The sequence below is a fragment of the Colletotrichum destructivum genome, chromosome 11, assembly GCF_034447905.1.
Source record: "Colletotrichum destructivum chromosome 11, complete sequence".
Classification (NCBI taxonomy): domain Eukaryota; kingdom Fungi; phylum Ascomycota; class Sordariomycetes; order Glomerellales; family Glomerellaceae; genus Colletotrichum; species Colletotrichum destructivum.
In genome coordinates, this window is record NC_085906.1 from 727,675 (window position 1) to 748,731 (window position 21,057).

The 21,057-nt window shown below is 42.7% G+C and overlaps 1 protein-coding gene across 1 annotated transcript; it reads left to right on the plus strand.

Annotated features, from left to right (window-relative positions):
• Positions 1–1,652: 1,652 nt before the first annotated feature.
• CDEST_15344 (Putative extracellular membrane protein, CFEM) lies at positions 1,653–3,173 on the plus strand (the record flags this gene model as incomplete). Its single annotated transcript, XM_062931500.1, has 8 exons — positions 1,653–1,751; positions 1,804–1,942; positions 1,998–2,179; positions 2,238–2,274; positions 2,330–2,397; positions 2,445–2,827; positions 2,888–2,955; positions 3,013–3,173. The coding sequence occupies 8 exons, from the start codon at positions 1,653–1,655 to the stop codon at positions 3,171–3,173; spliced, it is 1,137 nt and encodes a 378-aa protein (XP_062787551.1).
• Between the last annotated feature and the right edge of the window lie 17,884 nt (positions 3,174–21,057).

Genomic DNA, 21,057 nt, shown 5'->3' on the forward strand with positions numbered 1-21,057 from the left:
GAATTAAACTTTTAATAAATAGTTAGAAACTAAGCTTTTTCTAGCAATAAGAAGTAGCTTACTTGCTTGTATAGCTTACTTGCTTGTAAACTACATTACGTCTTATGTCTTTTACTATAATTGTTTAGCGCAGACGCTCTTTTAGACGTATGTTTTAGGTTTAATATTAGACTAATAGATAGATAAGTCTAGATATAAATCCCGGCCCTCCTTAATTAGTTGGGGGCAGGATTTCACCTAGCCGGCGAATAATGCTGTTATTTGTATCACCCTGTAGATCCATCTACCTGCTAACTTCTAAGTGCACTTATCTCCGCTTAATGCTTCTTAGCCCTTCTAGGAATACCGCCTTGCAAACGTCATCATGGATCACTGTCGCAGTGGTGCCACTGATGCCGACATTGTGCTGCCAATGACTTGCAGTCCGGCGCCACTATTGCCGAATGCTATTGGGAAAAAACCAGACGTCTTCGTCGTCTCCTTCGAAAATTTGTCGACCAAGGTATTTCGTAATGAGAAGTGATCCTAAATATCGATCCCTGACTCGGGAATCCGATCTACTTCATAAAAGCTTTAACGCACAGCAGTCGGGCCTAAATATTTTACGCAAACAGCCAGTCTTTTTCCACAGATCTAAGGTGCTCGCTACCTATTAATTTAACTTACCCCTTACAATGCATGCACCTTATTTCGCAGTTTTTAGTTAACTTAACTATTCTAGGATAAAGTTGCCTACCTCCCTGTTCTTACTCCGTTAGAAACCGATTACAGATTACCTGCATTTGTTATAATTTATTGTTTTAGCACTGGATTTGCAGTAGCATGGCGAGTAGGTAATAAAGGCTAAAATTGAGATTTGGATCGTTCTGGCCCTCTCTAGTGATTTTGCTTACACCTGCGCCATGGCAGCCCTATTCTGGATGCAGCCATTCCTTGAAGTTGTCTACGCCGAAAGCAAGTAAAGCTTGCGGCTGACTGTTAGCTTAGCTTACCGTTTTACTCTTTCTCTTGCCTTTTCGGCTTTTTCCGTTTCATCCTATTTTGTAATAGAACTAATTCCTAGCAGAACCGGAACAACTGCAAGAAAGACTGCTACTATAAACGCACAGTTCATCCCAGGAGCTGCAATAGGCCTTAGTGTGTGGCTATGGCTACTAGTTTGGTTTTCTCAAGACCTTTATCCTATTCCGGCTTTGAATTATTCTTTAATTCCTATTGCGCCTGATCCAACTAGCTAAAATGGCCTGGTGTAAAACTTAAAGAGCATTAGCTTGCACTCTTGCAGCACCTTATTCTATCAAACCTAAACGTGCACAGACTGAATTTTAGGAACAAAGCTTTTGGCTGCGCTCAAGTCTGCAAACAGCACCGCTAATAGGTGCCCTATACATAGGGAAGCTATACTTTTCTTGATAGGGATCCACAGCAGAGATTGGTGTAAGGCTTACTAAATGTTGTCTGTTAGTAAGTGCACTACCGCTTATAGCAGCAATCCTTCCCATCCATCATCCTTACTTATCTTTATATCTTAAACATCTTAATCAAGCGAACTTGCCGAAGTTCAACAACTATATGGCACTCTCAGCGTGTGAATACTGAGATAATCTTTAGACCTGCATATTTCCTAGTTATTTTTCGTTGCTTAGTTTACTATGGTCGCTGTTCGCTTCACTATACTTGTTGTTTGGCTCTACAGGTTTAGTGTAGTCACCAGAGCAGATCAACCCTACTTAGGAATCCCAAGCTGTGCAGTAAGTATGCTAAGGATCTATCAGCTTTAAAAGGCTACTAACTTTACATTAGATAAGTTGTGTTAACCAGGAGATTATTGGTTATTCTAATTGCTCTATCACAAATCAAGACTGTATTTGTCGCGATGCTGTTTTCACAGCTAGTGTGCAGGCATGTGTCTTACAAAATTGCACAGTAAAGGAAGCACTAGGTAACCATTGCACCCTATTTCTGCAAAAAGCTTGAGAAGCTCACTTATACTGTAGTTGCCCAAAACCATACATCAGCAGCCTGTTCTATGCCGATGTCTAAGCCAAATCCTCTACATAAATGGTTTCCAACGGTGCTCTTCGTCTTCTCAACTTTCTTCATAATAGGAAGATTGACAAACAAGTGGTTAAGGGTTTCGCCCTGGGGTTGGGATGATACCTGCATTATTATCGCATATGTATGTGCTGACCTAGTCCACTACTCCCTTAACAGAGCTTCTTCTAACTATATTGCAGCCCTTAAATGCAGCTTTCCTTCCAGGAGCTCTTCTTGGTATTTCTATGCGGCGTCTGGACCTAGGTTACGACTGACACTAATTCCTTCATAGCACAGAGAGCCGGCGCAGGGAGGGACATTTGGACTCTCACCTCAGATCAAATCACAGAGCTTCTATTGGTACATTGGACATCCCTTGAGACCTTCAGTAAGCTGACCTATGGTAGATTGTATTCATTTTTGGAGTACTATACTTCATGAGCCTTGCTTTCATCAAAACCTCGATCGTCTTTTTATATCTTCGGATTTTCCCTGATGAGAAATTTCGAAAGCTGCTGTGGCTCACACAAGTATTTAATCTGATGCTTCTGATATCGTTTCTTGCTGGTCAACTTACTCTCTGCCAACCCTTGAAGTTTGTTTGGCTAGGCTGGGCTAAGGAGATTGAAGGTTACTGCTTTAACCGTAATGCATTTATTATTTGGCATGGTGCTATTAACCTTGCTTTGGATTTATGGATGCTGGTGTTACCTTTAACGCAACTCTACGGCTTACGTATGCAACTTAAAAAGAAGTTGGGTATTATACTCATGTTTAGTATTGGAATATTGTAAGTAAGACTTACGGTTTTTGCTTTAGTGTCTCTAAGTGTGTTACTAATTACAGGCAGTCTTACAGCAGTAAGTGCTTATCGGATCAAAGCGCTATTAGTATTTGCAACATCTCTAAATTTTTCTGGTTTGTTTCTAACCAGCTCTCCGCTATACTTATAAACAACTCTAACATAAGCGTTAGCCGACTCCCTCCAGACTTCCTTATGGTCTCACATCGAACTCAGCGTAGGGGTTGTTGTAGCTTGCTTACCAAGCACACAACAGGTTTATTTTAGGTTTTCTCCCGTTATCGTCAAATTTACCCAGAAAATAGGATTTAGTAAATCAAAAGAGATTTCTTAATAAAGTAAGCTAAGCATTAAAGCCAATCTTGGAATCACAATCAGTGAAAACAAACCCTCCACGTAATTCGCTGGAGGCCGGGTATCGTGGTACAGGATGTAGACTGCGACGGCACCATCGAGATACGACGCGTAGTTCCAGTCCTGGAGCTCCTGGATTCTAAGGAGAGCCTTTTTGTAGGCATGCGGGGTCGAACATGGGAACTTCAATTCAGGCTCTTCAACCAAGTTAAGTTGGTTTGCCGCACTGTTACGAAAAACGGCCAAGCCTTTGGAGGGCTGGCCTTGTTCGCTGGGGCTAGCACTACAGGGAAAGACAAGGCTGGTTACTGTTTCTAGGCAGGGGAAATTAGGAAGTAGAACAGGGCATGGAACAAAGGATGTCCTTCCTCTGTTGACTGCTGACGATACCCTCCCGCTGATGGATCCGGGAAGGCGCAGGCTTGTGCGGCTTCGTAGGCTGAAGTGGCTTACTGGCAACCGCGGCGTTGGAGGCGGCCGCCCGGGGCGTGCCTCCCCGCCGTCGCTTCGATCCCCGCGCGGCCGTCCCGGCCCCTAGCCCCACTGTAGTTAGGGACGGAACAACAGGCGGCCGGCCGGGCGGGCTGTCGTTGGGAAAAGCGGGTCCGGTCCCGAAAAGCAGGGCTGCTCCAGCTGTTCCACGTCTCTACTGGGGACTTCTGCATCGTTTCTAAGAAAAGTCTCAAGTCTAAACTGAAATGCACTATGCAAGACTTTTCTGCATCCATATAGAACTAGACAGTTCCCTTTATAATCCTCTTTACGTTTTTATAAAACTAGAAACTTTTGCCTGGTCTACCTGTACTTTTTAATTGCTTACCCATTGTTTTCAGCGAAATTTCTCAGTCTAACCCCAAATAGACTATGTAATGAGATAGGAGCTGCCGTCCGGACACAATGCACTGCTCCTGCCGCTTGCACAGCTGTTCCTTCTATTAGTGTCTTAGTCTGCAGTTTTCAAGTATGTAACACCAGCCTGTTTAGTGTGCGCTCTCTCTAATCCTAACGGGTACTTGTGGTATGGAGGGAGAGGTAATCCTAGTGTACAAGACCAGGCTCATCTAAACAGGTGGCTGCTTTTATTACCCTTGCATTCTATGTCGCATAGTAGGTCTAGCGTTGCTCGAGAGACTGGCGGCCCCTTTAGTGTAGTAGGCACGGTGAACATGGTACACCCTAACCTAAGCATGGCAAACCGGGGCATGGTTGTAGCTGAACTGTAGGTAGGTAGAGTGTTGCATGCTTCTAGGCTCCTTAACACCTACACTCCACATCAAGAACTAGGGCTGAGCTGAACAGCTGTTCTTAGGAGAGAGCTTGAATCGAACATCCTTCAGGCAGCCACAACGCTTCCCTGTGTTTCAGCTTGCTACGCAAGCCTCGTTCGCGAGCCCTATTCCTTAAACGGTTCCTACCGGGTTTTAACCAATGATACACGCAGTAGGGATTTATTCTGCTCTTAGTAGGCGTAGGGGGGTAGTATCTTTGGTTCTTGCCTCAGCTGACTGAAAACGTTTAAGGCGTTGCTTGGAATACATATGTAAAAATACCCTCTGCCTTTATGCTTCCTTACGTACCTCTATTTTGATTGAATTGATAGATCCTCTCTACTGTTATTTGGTAACTAAGTGAACTGTTACTGTTCCTACTGCAACACAGCACGGATCCAGTTTGTTAGGGCAACGTCTACCAGCCCTCTTCTTTATTTCTTACTGCAGATAAGCACTTGTTATGGCTGCTTTAGTGGCTGGCCCTCTGCTTACCAAGGTCTTTGGCAAGACTGGGGATGTTGGTGATCTTGTCTAAAGCTTTGATTTTAGCAAAGTAAGTTGCATTATGTGCAGCCCATTCGTTAAATTATCCCTGTGTTTATCTTTATATAAACACAGTATCTTACTTGCATTGTAGATTACTGTTAACAATACTAAGTCTAATGACTTTTTGCACACCAACCTAGCTCCCTCCTTTAGGAAACTTAGCAAGGAGTCCCTTTAGGAGATAGACAACTAGCTTAAGATTATAATTGCTAGCACTATAAAGACCCTAGCTAAGCAGACTGACAAGAGCTGGAATTTGGTTTTGTCTACTATAATGCAGAACAAGCTTATGAAGCCTAACTCTTCTAAGATTGCCTGTATGTTACAGTCGGCTTTCTGTAGTAGTGTCTATTAGCAGAAGCTAAGGCAACGATGCTATCAAACAGTGCTGTAAGTTGTGCTAAAAGGATTAGGTCTTTAGAGGATACAGTAATTAGTTGTATACTTAATAAGGGGCTTGTAACGTTAGTTACTAGTGAAGGGGGCTAAGAGTATCTAAGGGGATAATTACAAAGTTGATTGCTAAAGAGCTATAGAAGGTAATTTATCTATGTAGAATAAATGTCTTTATATCTTTAAGTGTTGTTCTTAAGACTAACATCTTAAAGTTGGTCCTTGTCCTAGGACTAACAATCTAAATGTTAGTCCCTAGCGTAGACTGCTTATTGTCTATTAGTCCTTCTTATCTGCATGTAACCTTCCCTAGTTCTTCTGTTCTAAGGAGTCGCCTGTGTAATCCTGTTTCTTATCTATACAAATGCTGTGCTGCCTGCGCCCTACCTAGCCTAGTAGGGCTGCATTACCTGTAGCTTGTTAAGTTGTAACATCTAGCAGCTAGAGGCTTAAAAGACTAGCATAAAAGCAATAGTATGTATAAAGTAAGCAGCAATAGTAGTAATTCTAATATAGAGGGGGCTAGATACTAATAATACTAATCTTTTAGCTAAAGTAGCAGCAGACTAAGTAAGATAGACTACTCTACTAAGTTTTAAAATATAATTAGCAATAGGCTAAAGTATAGTAAAGCTCTTAACCTCTAGGTTTATAGGTTTTATATTATATCCCTAAAGCAGAAGGTAGCAGTTAATATATTTGCTAACCTACTGCTCTACTTTACTGCTATACTAGGCATCCTAAACCTTAAGAGGAAGGGTGTTCCTAATAATACAACTAGTAGAGATAGTAGTAGCAGTAGTAGTAGCAGTAGAAACAGCACTAGGCTAGAACTAGGAAAAGCTGTTGCTAGGGGCGTTAGCAGCCTTAGTTAGTACCTAGTATTTAAGTTTATGCAACAGCTTGCTAGCATTATATAAGGTAGCTAGATCCTAATGCTTAAACACTTCTTTAAGGTAGAGCTAATTAATAGCAACTTAAATAAGATTAGTATTATAGTAATTAAGAGCTTTATTAAGCAGTTTAAGTACTAGCTTGCTAATAGATTGCATACACCCTTTAGTGCTATTATCTGCATAATAGCATATAGTAAGGGCTACTAGCGTAAGGAGAGTAGAAGGCTGTAGGTAATGTAGGAGGCTAGCAGTAGGGTGCTGCAGTACCTTAAGCAGCAGGTAATAATTAAGGCGTTCTAGAAAGCAGCGTAGATAACCCTAATAGCGGTAGAGGTAATAATAGAGAAGCTAATATAGGGTAGCTAGGCTAAGGCGCATAAAGCGCTAACGCTTAACTAGGTTGTTAATATAGCGCTTTTTAAGGGCGCTAGGCAGTTGTTTTTTATAAATAAGGCAAACAGCTAGCTGCAGCTAAAGCCTTAGAGGCTAGCTAAGCTTTGCTAGGGCTCCCTTTAGGATGTAAAACTAAAGAAGTAGTAGTAGGATAGTATGCTTAGGTAGCTAGTAAAGGTAGAGTCCTTTAAGTAGTTGCTGCTTGCTAGCATGCATATCTAAGGGGGGTAGCTTAAGTGTAGACTTAAAATAATAATAGCGTATTACTGCAATACGCAAGATATAGTATAAAACGTCTTTATCTTTAATAAGTAGGTAATAATTATTATAGACTAGAATAAGAACTAAGTAATATAAAGCCTTAGTTGTAAAGTAGCTTAGTTTCTTTCTAACTAACTTAGTAAGATAATAGTAGCATATATTGCGTAGGTGTTACCCTATCCTAAGGAACACAACAAGCTATAGTATAGCTAGTTAAAAGACCCTATCCTAAGGAATACAATAAGCTATAGTATAGCTAGTTAAAAGACCCTATCCTAAGGAATACAATAAGCTATAGTATAGCTAGTTAAAAGACCTTATCCTAAGGAACACAATAAGCTATAGTATAGCTAGTTAAAAGACCCTATCCTAAGGAACACAACAAGCTATAGTATAGCTAGTTAAAAAACCCTATCCTAAGGAATACAATAAGCTATAGTATAGCTAGTTAAAAGACCTTATCCTAAGGAATACAACAAGCTATAGTATAGCTAGTTAAAAGACCCTGCAAAAAATAAGTAGAGATGCTAAAGATAGGGGGTATAGCTAATTGTTTTTATCTAGAGTATAGCTTGTTAACTTTTCTAGTAGAGAATTAAATAAAAATAACATGTATAGAAAGCGCTAGAAGCATTTTCTATGCTATCTTAATATTAATGTAAATATTAACTTAGATTGTTAAGTTTTCTAAGTCCTTGTGTGTAAGAAATCTTTAGATGTAGTAAAAGAGGGAGACGCATAGGCTAGGGATAACACATTAGATAATACTACTAATACTATAAGAAAGCAGCTTACATAAAGCATTATTTTACATAGCACTATAGCAACGCTAATTTATTTACTTTTGTCTTTTAGGAGCAGCAAGGGAAAACAGAAAGTAACTACAGTATAGTAATTTATAGAGTATAGATCTATTTGCTTATAATATAACGTTTTCTATTGCTATATATAAGATATGTTAATTTGCTATTGTTACTAATAAGGTAGTAACCTATCTCTACACAAGATATTAATCTCTTTTAGCTGCTAGGCGTAAGGAGGTTGCACAGGCTGTCTAGGCTTACCTAGGCGTTATCTAGAACTAAGAGGGTATAGTAGCACTACAGCTACTAGAACTAACAAGTAAGCTAATTTAGTATCTTGCTGCGCTAGAGCATAATAGGCTTAAGTGCACAATATGCAGCTACGTCTGTGTCACGACCCGACAAGCTACAGGCAGTGAGAGCCCCACCCAACCAGCAGGACACAGGCGGCACAGCCTTTGTATGGACAAGAAACAGGGACAGGCGGATAACTCCCCTAGAATAGAAGAACTATAGTATAAGTTACGTAAAGATATAATAAGATTAGATCTATACATTTAAGATACAGATCCTGTATGCTAAGGATACAGCACCTGTGCAACATACATATAGACGCCCTTAGGAATAGGGAAACTAGACTTATATATAGAATAGACTTAGGTGCGCTTAAGGACAAACTTCTATAGCTCTTTAGCAATCAACTTTGTAATTATCTCCTTAGATACTCTTAGCACCCTTTACTAGTAACCTACGTTACAAGACCCTTATTAAGTATATAACTAATTACTATATCCTCTAAAGACCTAATCCTTTTAGTACAACTTATAGCACTATTCCCTAGCTTTATTACCTTAGCTTCTGCTAATAGATACTACTACAGAAAGCCAACTGTAACACTTTAATTACTCCTATTCAGTAAGTTGACCCTACAAAGCTAACAAACAGTATTAACAAAATAGCTACTTATTATACTCCTACTCCCAGCTCCAGCTCCTAGGGCTAGCAACAAGCCTAGAACCTTGCCTAGGAGTTAGCTGAGAACTAGACTATAGAGGACTTCTGTCTACCTAAACTCCAACCTAATACCAACAGAGAAGTCTCTCTCACTAGCAAAGTCTACAACTAAATTTGCGCTAAACTAGGATAAAACAACAACAACTTAGCTACTACTTAGAAACTTATTAACAAACTTATAGAACAAACTAAGATTCTAAAGAATAAAGCAGACTAAGCTACATCCCTTTAGCAGGAGGTTTAAACCCTCTAAGCTATAGGCAACATTATTTAAACCCCTGTAGATAGACGTAAGAAACTTAAACTTAACTTACCTATTACCTATAATAGAACCCTAGAGATACTTAAGGGATTCCTTATTTAAGTTAAGAACTATTAGAATTTCTATTAGGGAAACTTTTGCAGTAGAACTAAGAAAGTTATTTATGCTGCAACTTTCTTGCAAAAACAAGCCCTTTAATAGTTTAAACCTTTCCTAGAAGAATACCTTAACAATAAGACTTTTAACTATTGTTCTAGCAAAGTTAGGGATATATTTGCTAATTTCTAAGGATTTAAAGACGCCTTAAAATCCCTATTCTAGGATCCTAATAAATTACAACAAGCAGAAAGAGACTTAGCTTACCTACGCTAGACTAAGTCTGCTACTACCTACGCTGCAGAATTTAGAAGACTCTACACTTAGCTTAAGCTTACTAAAGACACTAAGATCTTTATGTTCTACAGCAACTTAAAGGATAAAGTTAAGGATAAGATTGTTAAGCTTAATTGCCTAAAAGACTTCCTTTAGTACGCTAAACTTGCTATTAAGATTAACAACTACCTCTACAAACAACATAAGGAGAAAGGTAAGAAGTAAGCCCTAGCTAACTTAGCTAAGAAATACTAATAGCAACCTTAACAACAATTCTAGCAGAACTACCCTTAGTGCAACAGGTAAGCTGAGCGCCCTAGAGGAAACTACTAGCAGAACAACTAGAACTGCAACAGCACCGCCTATAGACACTACAGTAGCCCTATAGACCTTAGCGTAGCCTAGAAAGACAACAAGACACAAGATTTCAAATACTACAACTGCAACAAGCTAGGATATATAGCTAGAGAATGCTAACAACCTAAGAAACAGCAATTCCAACTAGTACCTAAGAGAAGCCAACAAATTAATATTACTAGCAAAGACATCCCTTACGCCTTACTCTTATGGACTGCATGCTACAATAACAACTGTCTTACCTACTAAGACGACAAAGAACAGTTAGGATAGTACCCTAAGACCCCTAGAACTCTAGCTATAACCTAGTTAGGTTACAAGACAATAGGGACATGCAAGACCTCTAATAAGCACTAACAACAGTATGTTAATATCCTTTAATAAGTTTGCAGAATTGCTATTTACTAAAAAATTCCTAATGCAAGAAAAGGACTTATAAAAGATAACACACCTAAGAAGAAGGAAATCCCCTAAGAACAACTAAGAACTCTTGCAATAATGAGACAAGGCCCTAGTCAGAAGCTCACACGCAAAATCAAGGAGCAACTCAACAAAATGCTTTAAGCAGGACAACTTAAAGGAGTTAAGAGACCAGCCCTCCAAGGCCTAATCACACAAGACAGCAAAATAGACATTACTACACTCAATCAAGTTGCAGCCGCTAACCTAAGAGATCTACAAACATAGACCCCCTAAGAAAGAAAAACATACAAATGCGCTGCAAGCAACTACCTACAAGGGCTAGACAGCTTAGACTACAACTTAGAAGAAACACCTAACTACAGAATCCTCCCTAGCCAGTACTACAAAACCTACATTACATCTAGCTCTAAAGAAGAAAACCTAGAACCCCTAAAACAACAAGAATACTAGATTATCCACCCTAAGGATAACAACTAGTTAGTCTAGTTTTATAGGACAGCATACAAAAAGAACTATCTACCTACACTACTTATACCTAGAGACCACCTCCTACTAAACCCTAACTACAAGGACCACGCAGACCTCTTTTAGGCAGAATATCTAAACAACAATTGCAAGACACACAGAAAGGGTAAAAAGAAGTTCTACTTCTACCTTTAATAATATACAGAAGAACCTATTTAGGATGTCTACCTATACAGACAACTCCTATTCTAGACAATGCAATACTACAAGGAAGGAAACATTGCAACCTTTACCTTAGACCCTAAATACCCTATATTGTGCTATAACAACAACAAGGGATAGCAAGAATGCAAATACAACAAATGCCTTATTTACTCTAAAGCTAAGGTAAAGGCCTAGCAGAAGGCACAGAAGAAAAGGACTTAACAGTTAAAAAACTAAAGACGCCTACAATAAAAGGGTAACATACAACAACAAACTACAAGACCCTATATGCAACCTACAATGCAGCACATTTTGACCTAGACATTAAGATCTAAGGACAACAGACGCGCGCAATCATCAACAGCAGCACCCAAGGAGACTTCATCTTACCTAGATTAGTAAATAAACAATAGATACTATAGCAGAAGAAAGAACACCTATATGCATTACAGATAGTTAAAGGAGAATAAGTTAAGTATAGTAGCAGACTTATTGTTTTAGAGATAGTGTACCTCCTTTTGCAAGTTTATAACTAGAAAGAAGAACTCTAATTTAACATTACAGAAATAGGAGACATTAACGTTATCCTAAGAATTACATAGTTACAGAAGTACAACCTACAAATAGATTAGAGAACTAGCTAACTCTAATAGTTAGATTTAGTTACTAAGCAGCGCTGCAAGAGTTAGGCCTTAAACAAATCCTTTAGAGCACCTCTTAACGACATAAGAAACACAAAGAACATACAATACATTACCTATCTTAGGGAGATACAGTGTAACGGTCCAAGGCGTGTGTATTTGCAACAGGCTATGGCGACTACTACGAGTATCCTCAGATGAGGATTAGAAGGGAAGAACAACAAATCTCCGCCTCGCAGCGGCCTGATCAGGGCCATGCGGCCCATGCCGCACTGGCCATCGGATTGTCGGCATCGTGGATTCCGTGGTGGGCCTGACCCGGGGTCGCCCGTGGCCGCGATATCCAGCAAGGCCTCATACGGGCCCAGCCCGTTACAATACCCCCCTCCTCCCCTTCCGAAGGGGGCCGTGTTTCTCTTCGTACTCAGCTAGTGCTATTGTGTCCTGAAACTGGCTGAGTGGTTCCCACGTCGGCTTCGCCCAACCCGTCCATTTCACGAGGACCTTCCAACCCCTACCGTGCTTCTTCTTATCCAGTATCTCCTGGACCTCGTACTCCTGATCAGGTCCAGACACAAGGGCGGCGGGTTGTATATCGTCCTGTTCCTGCGATGGAAAAGGGTCGTTTCCGGCATGCCGCAGGAGGGACACGTGGAAGACGTTATGTATCCCAGGCGGCGTGTCTAACCTGCACGCGTGTGTTCCGACTGTCTCCTGAACCGTATACTTGGCGTTCACCCAGTCCAGTTTCTTTGAGGGCCTGTCTGATTTCACATTCGTTAACCTGAGCCAGACTTTGTCGCCCGGTTTGAACTGATCGGACGGCTGTCGCCTCGCGTTGGCGTACAGTTCTTGTCGCTCTTGAGCCGTGGCCATGGCGGCTTGGGCCCATTCCGTAGCGTCCTTCAATCTCTGCACAAATCCTTCAGCTTTCGCGATAGGGGTGCTGTCGTCCGTTCTCAATGGCTCGTCCACCCTGATCAGGTCGATGTCGTATCCGTGGGTGGCAAAGAACGGACTCATCCCTGTAGATGTCGCCGGTCGGTTGTTAATAGCCATCATTGCCACTAGGGACAATTCGTCCCAATCATCCTGAGCATACGAGCAGAAGGCCCGCAAGTAGGTCTCTACTACTTGGTTAGCTCTCTCCGTGGCTCCGTCAGTCTCCGGATGGTAGGCTGTAGAGAGTCTCTGTTTGATTCTGAGGAGCTGACACAGGCGCCTCCACGTCTGACTGACAAATTGTGTCCCTCGATCAGTCACTATTGCTCTGGGGGTTCCGTGGTGTCTGATCAAGGCAGTAGCAAGAGTGTTCGCTGTTGCTTCGGACGAAATTTCCCACATAGGCTCCAGTATAACGTTCTTAGACAGCCTGTCCGTAATAACCAAGAGGTTCTTGTTCTTCTTCCTCGTTGTAGGTAAGTCGGTAATAAAGTCGAGCGATATCTCTGCCCAAAATCGCTCGGGTATCGGTAACGGTTTAAGAAGCCCTCTGCGCTTCTCTCTCCAGACGTTGCCTCGTCCACAAACGTCGCAGTTGCGGGTGAATTGCCGGACGTCCTGAGACAGCCCTGGCCAGTGGAACGTCCGACTGATCAGGGACTTAAGCACATCTCTGCCCGGGTGCCCTGATAACACGGAGTCGTGAATGCTCTGAATCAGCCGCGTTCGCAAAGGCTCGTAATGCGGGACCCATATCCTGTCCCTCCAGCAAAGCCGGCGTTTTCCGTCGACTGTGCACTCCGACAGCATGATAGGGATTCCCCACGTAGAGGGCAGCTGTTTGGCTCCTTGCTGTACAGCGTCCCTGATCAAGTAGTACCGGTTGTTGTTCTCTAACCCAACGTCCCACAGGCTCTTCAAAGGGTCGTCTTCGAAGGGGTTCACTGGTGGCTCAGTCCATTTAGGAGACTCGTCGCTTCCTCCATCAGCGTCCCCGCTTGATACAAAACCGGCCCTGATGGTCGTCTTGGTCTGATCAGGGCACCTCGGCCCCAGGCTCAGTACTGCGGCGCGGTTTACGCGAAGGCTCTTCCGTCCTTCTTTCAACAGCTGTAACTCTCGTCCTTTCAACCTGTCGTCCTCTTCCCCTAGGGGCATATCCTGCTCCCTTCTCGACAGTGCGTCAGGGGTAACGGCTAGCTTCCCGGGCCTATACTGGATAGTGAAGTTGTACTTAGACAGTGTCTCTGCCCATCTAACTTGACGTTCGGTCAGTTGTCGCTTTGTAGTAAAGTACTTAAGGTTGAGGTGGTCTGTGACGATGGTGAATTCTCGGACGCTTCTGAGCTCTGCGTCCCAGTGCTCTAAGCACCGTATTATGGCAAGCAACTCCTTGTCGTGAATAGGGTAGTTGCATTCCGCGGGGAGATTCTTCTTCGAGAAGAACGCTACTGGACGTAGTAGACCCTCTTCATCGTACTGAGAGAGTGTACCTCCGATCACATATCCGGAGGAATCCGTCTCTAGTACGGTTTTTCGTTCTGGATCCCAGTGCGCTAGTACCGGCGCACTGATCAGACGGGCCTTTAGGTCCTCAAAGGCGTCCTGGCACTCTTCAGACCATACGAACGGGGTGTCCTTCTTCGTCAGGGCAGTGAGGGGTCGGGCGACGGCTGAGAATTGGGGTATGAACTGTCGGTAATAGTTGGCAAACCCCACAAAGGATCGGACTCCCCTTACTGATCGGGGCGTTTCCCATAGCTGTATAGCCTTGACTTTCTCAGGGTCGACTCTTAGACCCCTTCCTACCTCGACAATGAATCCGAGGTATTTCACGCTTTTTGCCTCGAAGTCGCATTTGTCGATATCGATCTGTAACCCTGCCTCCTGCAATCTGATCAGGACCTTCTTAACCTTGCTTCGGTGATCTGCGAGCGATCCGCTCGAGTAGATCAGAATGTCGTCGATATAGGCAGAACAGAACTCATCAAGGTAGTCCCTCAACGTGTGATTGATGTATCGCTGAAAGGTCGCCGGGGCCCCAGTTAACCCGAAGGGTGTGACCATCCATTCGTACAGGCCGTACCGGGTGCGGAATGCAGTCTTCCATTCCTCCCCTGCCTTTATCCTGATCTTATGGAAGGCTGCAATAACGTCTAGCTTTGTTAACCACTTGGCTTGTGATACCGCCCTCAGCGTCTCGCTGATCAGGGGGAGAGGGTATCGATCCTTCTTCGTGATTGCGTTCAGACCTCGGTAGTCAACACAGAATCTCAGGCCTCCGCCAGGCTTCTTCACGAAAAGTACGGGGGCGGAGGCCGAGGAGCTGCTAGCTCTAATGAACCCTTTGTCCAGCAGGTCGGTAAGGGTCTTCCGCAGCACTATCAGTTCCTCCCTGGACATACCGTATAGTGGTCCCCAGGGGGCTTGATGCTCTCGGCCGTTGTTGTCTTTTTCCAGGGGGATCTCGTGGTCTATCCCCTTCCTGTGCGGCGGAAGCTTCTCGGCCTGATTACGGTCAAAGACCGGAAGGAACTGGTGATAGTGTTTAGGGAGCTTGTCTCTTGGGTCCGTCTTCTTCTTAGGGGCCAAGGCTTTCTCGATATCCGCGATACTTGCGGCAAAAATTCTCATACCGGTACCTTCCGCCGGGTTTTCCCGTCTCTCGCGCCTGATCAGGGCCATGAACACTGATGCCGCCTGCTTCTGTAGAGGAAACCGGTGATCCTCCTGCCCGGGTTTCCTTCCTTGTACCGTGTGGTTTGCTACTCCAATATGCAGGGAGTTGGTTGCTGGGCGGACGACCACATCATCGTCTTTCATCCAGGATTGTCCAAGGATCACGTCGTCCTCCTGATCAGGGATGACGTAAAAGAACAATCGTCGTCTCTTGTACCCGTCGATGTCGATGCTGGCGTACGTGACGGTGTCTATAGCCCCAGGCACTGTGACGTTGACCTGTTCGAGGGCTCTCGGTGGTATGCTGATACGCGGCAAGCGGAGTTTCGTAGCGTAGGTGTCGCTGATTGTGGCGTAAGTGAGGCACCCGTTATCCACCAAGGCGTAGGTGTAATGGGTGTTATTGATTCCGATGTTAACATAAAAGGGCTCACTATCCATGTTCTTCCTAACACTCCGCCACTCCTTTCTTGCTTCTACCTCCTGGCGGCGCTTTTCGCCAGGAGTTACTCTTTTCCCGAGTCTTCTGAGGTCTGGTCAGACTCCGTCTCGCTCGATTCCTCCGAGCTACTCTCGGCAACAAGCTTAGTCTTGGACTTCTTGACTTTCGACTTCTTAGTCTTTGCCTTCGGAGGTTTCTCTTCTACGTCCTCACAGTGCCGAGCGAGGTGCCCTGGCCTCCTGCACCTATAGCACAGGAAGTCTTTGGTCCTTACGTCCCTCTTCTTCCCTCCCTGGTCAGGGGCCTTGGTCTTACTGACCTTGGTAGGCTCCCAGTCCATCTTGTCGTGAGGTGGTCTTGTAGGGGACTTAGGCTTTGCCTGACCAGGGGTAGACAGCCTTCGTCGCTGCCTCTCTTGGCGTTCCTGAGAGGACTGGTTGTCTAGGCGAGATCCGATCTTCATTAAGAGCCTGGTGTACTCGGGGTAAGATTCCGGGATATCAGCCACGCTGATCAGGTGGCTGCGTAGGGTCGCATTCAAGGCTCCTTCAAGGTAGTTGATTCTTACAACGTCAACCCATTCGCCTCCTCCGCTCTCGGCCAGTTCCTTCTCGAACTTAGGGAGGAAAACAGCAAAGCTCTCGTACTCTTTCTGGCGGAGCGTTCGTAGTCGGCTGAGTGCCCTGGCCTTGGCGTTTGGGTCTCCATAGCAACTTTCCAGGTAGCTCATGAACTGGTCGGGCGACTCTTCTCCGTTTGCTCCACCCTGAGCGTAGTACGCTGACGCCATTGCTTGAGCTGTACCATCCAGCCTGGCGTATATATATCCAAATATATCAGCGTCACAGTCAAAGGCTCTCCTATCTAGGCGGATCTTTCCTTTCATCTCCAAGAACCAACGTCGGAAGTTTTTACGGGTACCATCGAACTTCGGAGGGTCGGGTATCTGGTGTTTTCTTCGGAGCGCGGTTATCGGTTGAGCCTGATCAGGGGGGGTGGAGGTTGCAGTCGTTGTAGGGGTCTCGTTTGGGGTCGTTGTCGGGTGCCTAGGTGCGGCTAGGGCTTGCTGCAGCAGTCGAATCTGCTCTCCGTGGGCCTCTCGTTCGGCCGCTTGGGTGGTTCGCATCTCCTGTAGCTGGGCAGCCAGCTGACTGATCAGCTGCACCAGCTGCTGTGGATTCTCAGATGGTTCGGCATTCATATTGCCCTCCATGTCGATAGCTCCCGCAACACACTGTGTTCTCTGGGGCTCTTCCGGTCTATCCTTTGTCCCGCAACCACAACGTGGTTCTGTTGAGACTGGACGGGGTACTCCTGATCAGTCCTACTCTGATCGGGTCCACGGGTTCTGTAGCTATTTTGGTTGACGGTCCCTTTTTCAACTAAGCTACGAGGCTCTGTCCTCCAGCCTCCGCCAGACCGCTACTTCTAGAGAAAGGCTCCGACGTCCTTAATCGCGCAGACTCTGGCCGTCCTCACTAGACGAACCGACCGTCTAGTATAGAGGATCCTGGTGTTTGGGATCTGAGGATAATGTAACGGTCCAAGGCGTGTGTATTTGCAACAGGCTATGGCGACTACTACGAGTATCCTCAGATGAGGATTAGAAGGGAAGAACAACAAATCTCCGCCTCGCAGCGGCCTGATCAGGGCCATGCGGCCCATGCCGCACTGGCCATCGGATTGTCGGCATCGTGGATTCCGTGGTGGGCCTGACCCGGGGTCGCCCGTGGCCGCGATATCCAGCAAGGCCTCATACGGGCCCAGCCCGTTACATACAGCCTCCTAAGACAGTAGCCCTAGCAGCATTAGATTAGGGATTAGATCTACTCCTAGCTATTCTAGAGGAGTACTAAAAGTATAAAAAGCTGTTTGCCCTAAAGTTAGAAACAGGCTTACTAGAACATAAACCTTACAATTATAAGATTCCTCTTATTAAAGGATCCTACCTAAAGTTCTATCTAATATATAGACTAAATAAAATAGAACGCAAAGCACTTAATAAGTACCTTAATAAGAACCTTAAGAAGGGATACATTAGACCCTCTAAATTATTAGTAGGATATCTAATCCTGTTTGTACTAAAAAAGAATAGCAAGCTACAACTATGCGTTAACTACTAATAGCTTAATAGCATTACAAAGAAAAATTGCTACCTACTACCACTTATCTTAAAACTCTAAGATTTGCTACACAGAGCAATATAGTTTACAGCCCTAGACCTTAAAGGAGCCTACAACTTAATTAGAATAAAGGCAAGCAAAGAATAGAAGACAGCATTCTAAACACGCAAAGGACTCTTTAAGTACCTTATTATGCCTTTTAGACTTACTAATACACTTACTACCTTCTAAACAATAATTAACTACGTTCTTAGCAAATTTATTAACATATTTGTTATTATCTACCTTAATAACATCCTTATCTTCTTACCTACCCTTAAGCTACATAAGGAACATGTATACAAAGTCCTTTAGAAGCTCTAAGACGCTAAGTTACTAGTAGAAGCAGAGAAATGCAAATTCTATAGCAAGAAAGTTAATTTTCTAGGATACACTATTACACTAGGATAAATTAAGATAGAAGCAAAGAAAGTACAGGCAGTTAGGGACTAGCTTACACCCTAAAACGTTAAAGACGTTTAATTATTCCTAGGTGTTGAATGGACTTTGTACGTGCACGCAGGTACTGAAAATGTAGGGTGAACCAAAGATTGGATATCTGTGACTGTCCTTTCTAACTACAGGATTGGGGTCGTACGAGACAGATATACTGTCTCGTCCGGCCTTGAGTCATTCGGGCCGAGCCAAGTGATGATTCCCCTGTGTATGAGTGAGTGCTGCACGATCCAGTCTGTGCACTTTGTTCCTGAGTCGTAGGTGTCGTACGGTCATGTGATCATGTTATTCCAACACTAGGTTTTATTAATTTCTATAGATAATTCCTTAAAGGTTACATAGGAAATGTTAAATGCATTTAAGATCTTACACAAAAAGATACCTTATTTAAATAGACTAAAGAATGCAACAAAGCATTTAAGGAAGTTAAGCAACAAGTTAGTTTAGAACCTATTACTTAAATCCCTAACCTAGACAAACCTTTTAAAGTTAAGACCAATGCATTAGATTTTGCTATAGGCAGACAACTTAGATAACGCAACAAAGAAGGAAGACTACACCCTTATGCCTTCTTCTCTAAAGCATTTTATAAACTAAAATTAAATTACTAGATATACAACAAAGAACTTATAGCAATTATTAAAGCATTCTATAAATAGAGACCTCAGCTATCTAGCACAAAACACAAAGTTCTTATATACACAGATCACAAGAACCTTACACATTTCACAACCTCTAAGAACCTAAACAAACAACAAGTCAGATAGTTAGAATTCCTTTTAGAATACAACTTCTAGATTATCTACAGGAAAGGAACTAACAATAGCAGAGCTAACGCTCTCAGCAGAAGGACAGATTACAAAGTCCCTATCCCTAAGGAAACATAAGTCATCCTTAAGACAGACAAAAATAGAGACCTTATTCTAGCACAGAAACTCCTTATAATTGCTAGATAAGTTATAGTTAGTACAACTAACAAAATAACGCATAAGATAATTAGAGAGATTTACAATGCTTAAGCATATAGTTACTAAGGAGTTACTAAGACCTAGAAACAAATTTAACAACACTACAACCAGCAAGTAACGCAATAAGACGTAGCAGACGCAATCTAGGATTGCAACCTCTGCAAGAAAAGCAAGAACAGCCTGCATAAGCCCTACAAACTAATTCAGCTACTACTAGCACCTTTAGCAGCATAGCACTTAATCTCTTTAAACTTTATTATCAAACTACTAAAGTTAAAAGAACTACTTACAAAGGTCTATTACAATAGTGTATTAGTTATAATTAACTAACTTACTAAATACACTTACTTTATCCTATACCTAGAAGTAAGTACAGCAGAAGACCTTATATATACATTTTTAAAATACATTATTAGTAACTACAGACTACCTAACAAAATTATATTAAATAGAGATAAGCTGTTTACTTTAAAGTTTTAGAAATTACTAATTTTGTAACTTAGTACAGACTACAAACTATCTACCTCTTTCTACCTACAGACTAATAGTTAGACTAAATAAATAAACTAGATACTAGAACAGTATCTATAATGCTATATTAACTACAACTAAAACAACTAGGTACTACTATTACCTACAGCCTAGTTTGCCTACAATAGCGCAGTTAGAAAAAGCACTCTCTACTCCCTATTCTACCTAAACTACAGATTTAAACCTACTGCACATAAAGAACCACGCAAAGGACTACAGGCCCTAAAGGCTGTAGCTAAAATCAACAAAATACGCAAAATTTAGACAAACGTCTCCTAAGACTTAGAATTTATTAGGGAACAAATAAAGAAATATACTAACACTTTAAGGATTAGAGGACCATCCTTTGAAGAGGGAGATAGCGCCTACCTTATACAACAAAACATTAAGACTAAGCAGCCTAGCAATAAGTTAGACTATAAGAAACTTAGACCCTTTAAAATTCTTAAGAAGGTCTTACTAGTTAACTACAAACTAAAGCTACCTAATACAATAAAGATCTACTTAGTCTTCTACATTGCACTTCTTAAACTAGCACCACGCAGATTACACACCAAAGACTGCATCATTATAGAACCTAACAAACCAGAATATAAAGTCAAACAAATCATTAACTACAGAAACAAAAATAGTTATAATAAGTATCTTATAAAATAGAAAGGCTATAGACACAAAGACAACTCATAAGAACCAGTTAAGAACCTCCAGAACTCCTAGAAGCTTCTACAGGAGTACTCCAACTCTCAGGCTGCCCCAGGACCAGAGAACCCAAGTCCGCAAACTCCTCGCCAATCCCAAAGGACAGCCAATCAACCTCATTAGGAACCCCAATAAACTAAAGGTCACCTACAACACCTTGCTTATAAGCATCTAAAGCAGAAAGCAAGTTATTATCTTCTAGCTCCTACAAACCCTAAGAAAAAGTCTTAACATAACGCTCTTTAACTTTCTTGCAAATAGTACAAATTCTCGCCAAGTAACCAGCTGCTTCAGCTACTTCAGCCTAAATACACGCCAGCTTCTCATAAAGCTCCAAAAGAGCACTACTTACTTACTCCTCCTTCTCCTCCCATTCTTAACGCTAATTACTCAGGCGTTGCACTACCTGCATTAGCACATCACCAAAGAAAAATCACAACAAGAAAACTTACAACTTAACGCCACCACTATACTATCACAAGTGCGCTTTAGGCTTTTACAACCTTAACAAACCTTTAAGCCCTCTACAATCTAATAAGGACGCTTTGCGCAGAAGCATTAAGTATAAGGCATAGTATTAGAAGAACTAAAGCAATTAAAGACGTTGTTGCACGCTAAACAAAGTGCTAATTTGGAGTCCTTTGACTTTTTAATGCAACCTGTCATGTTGTCAGCATCATAATA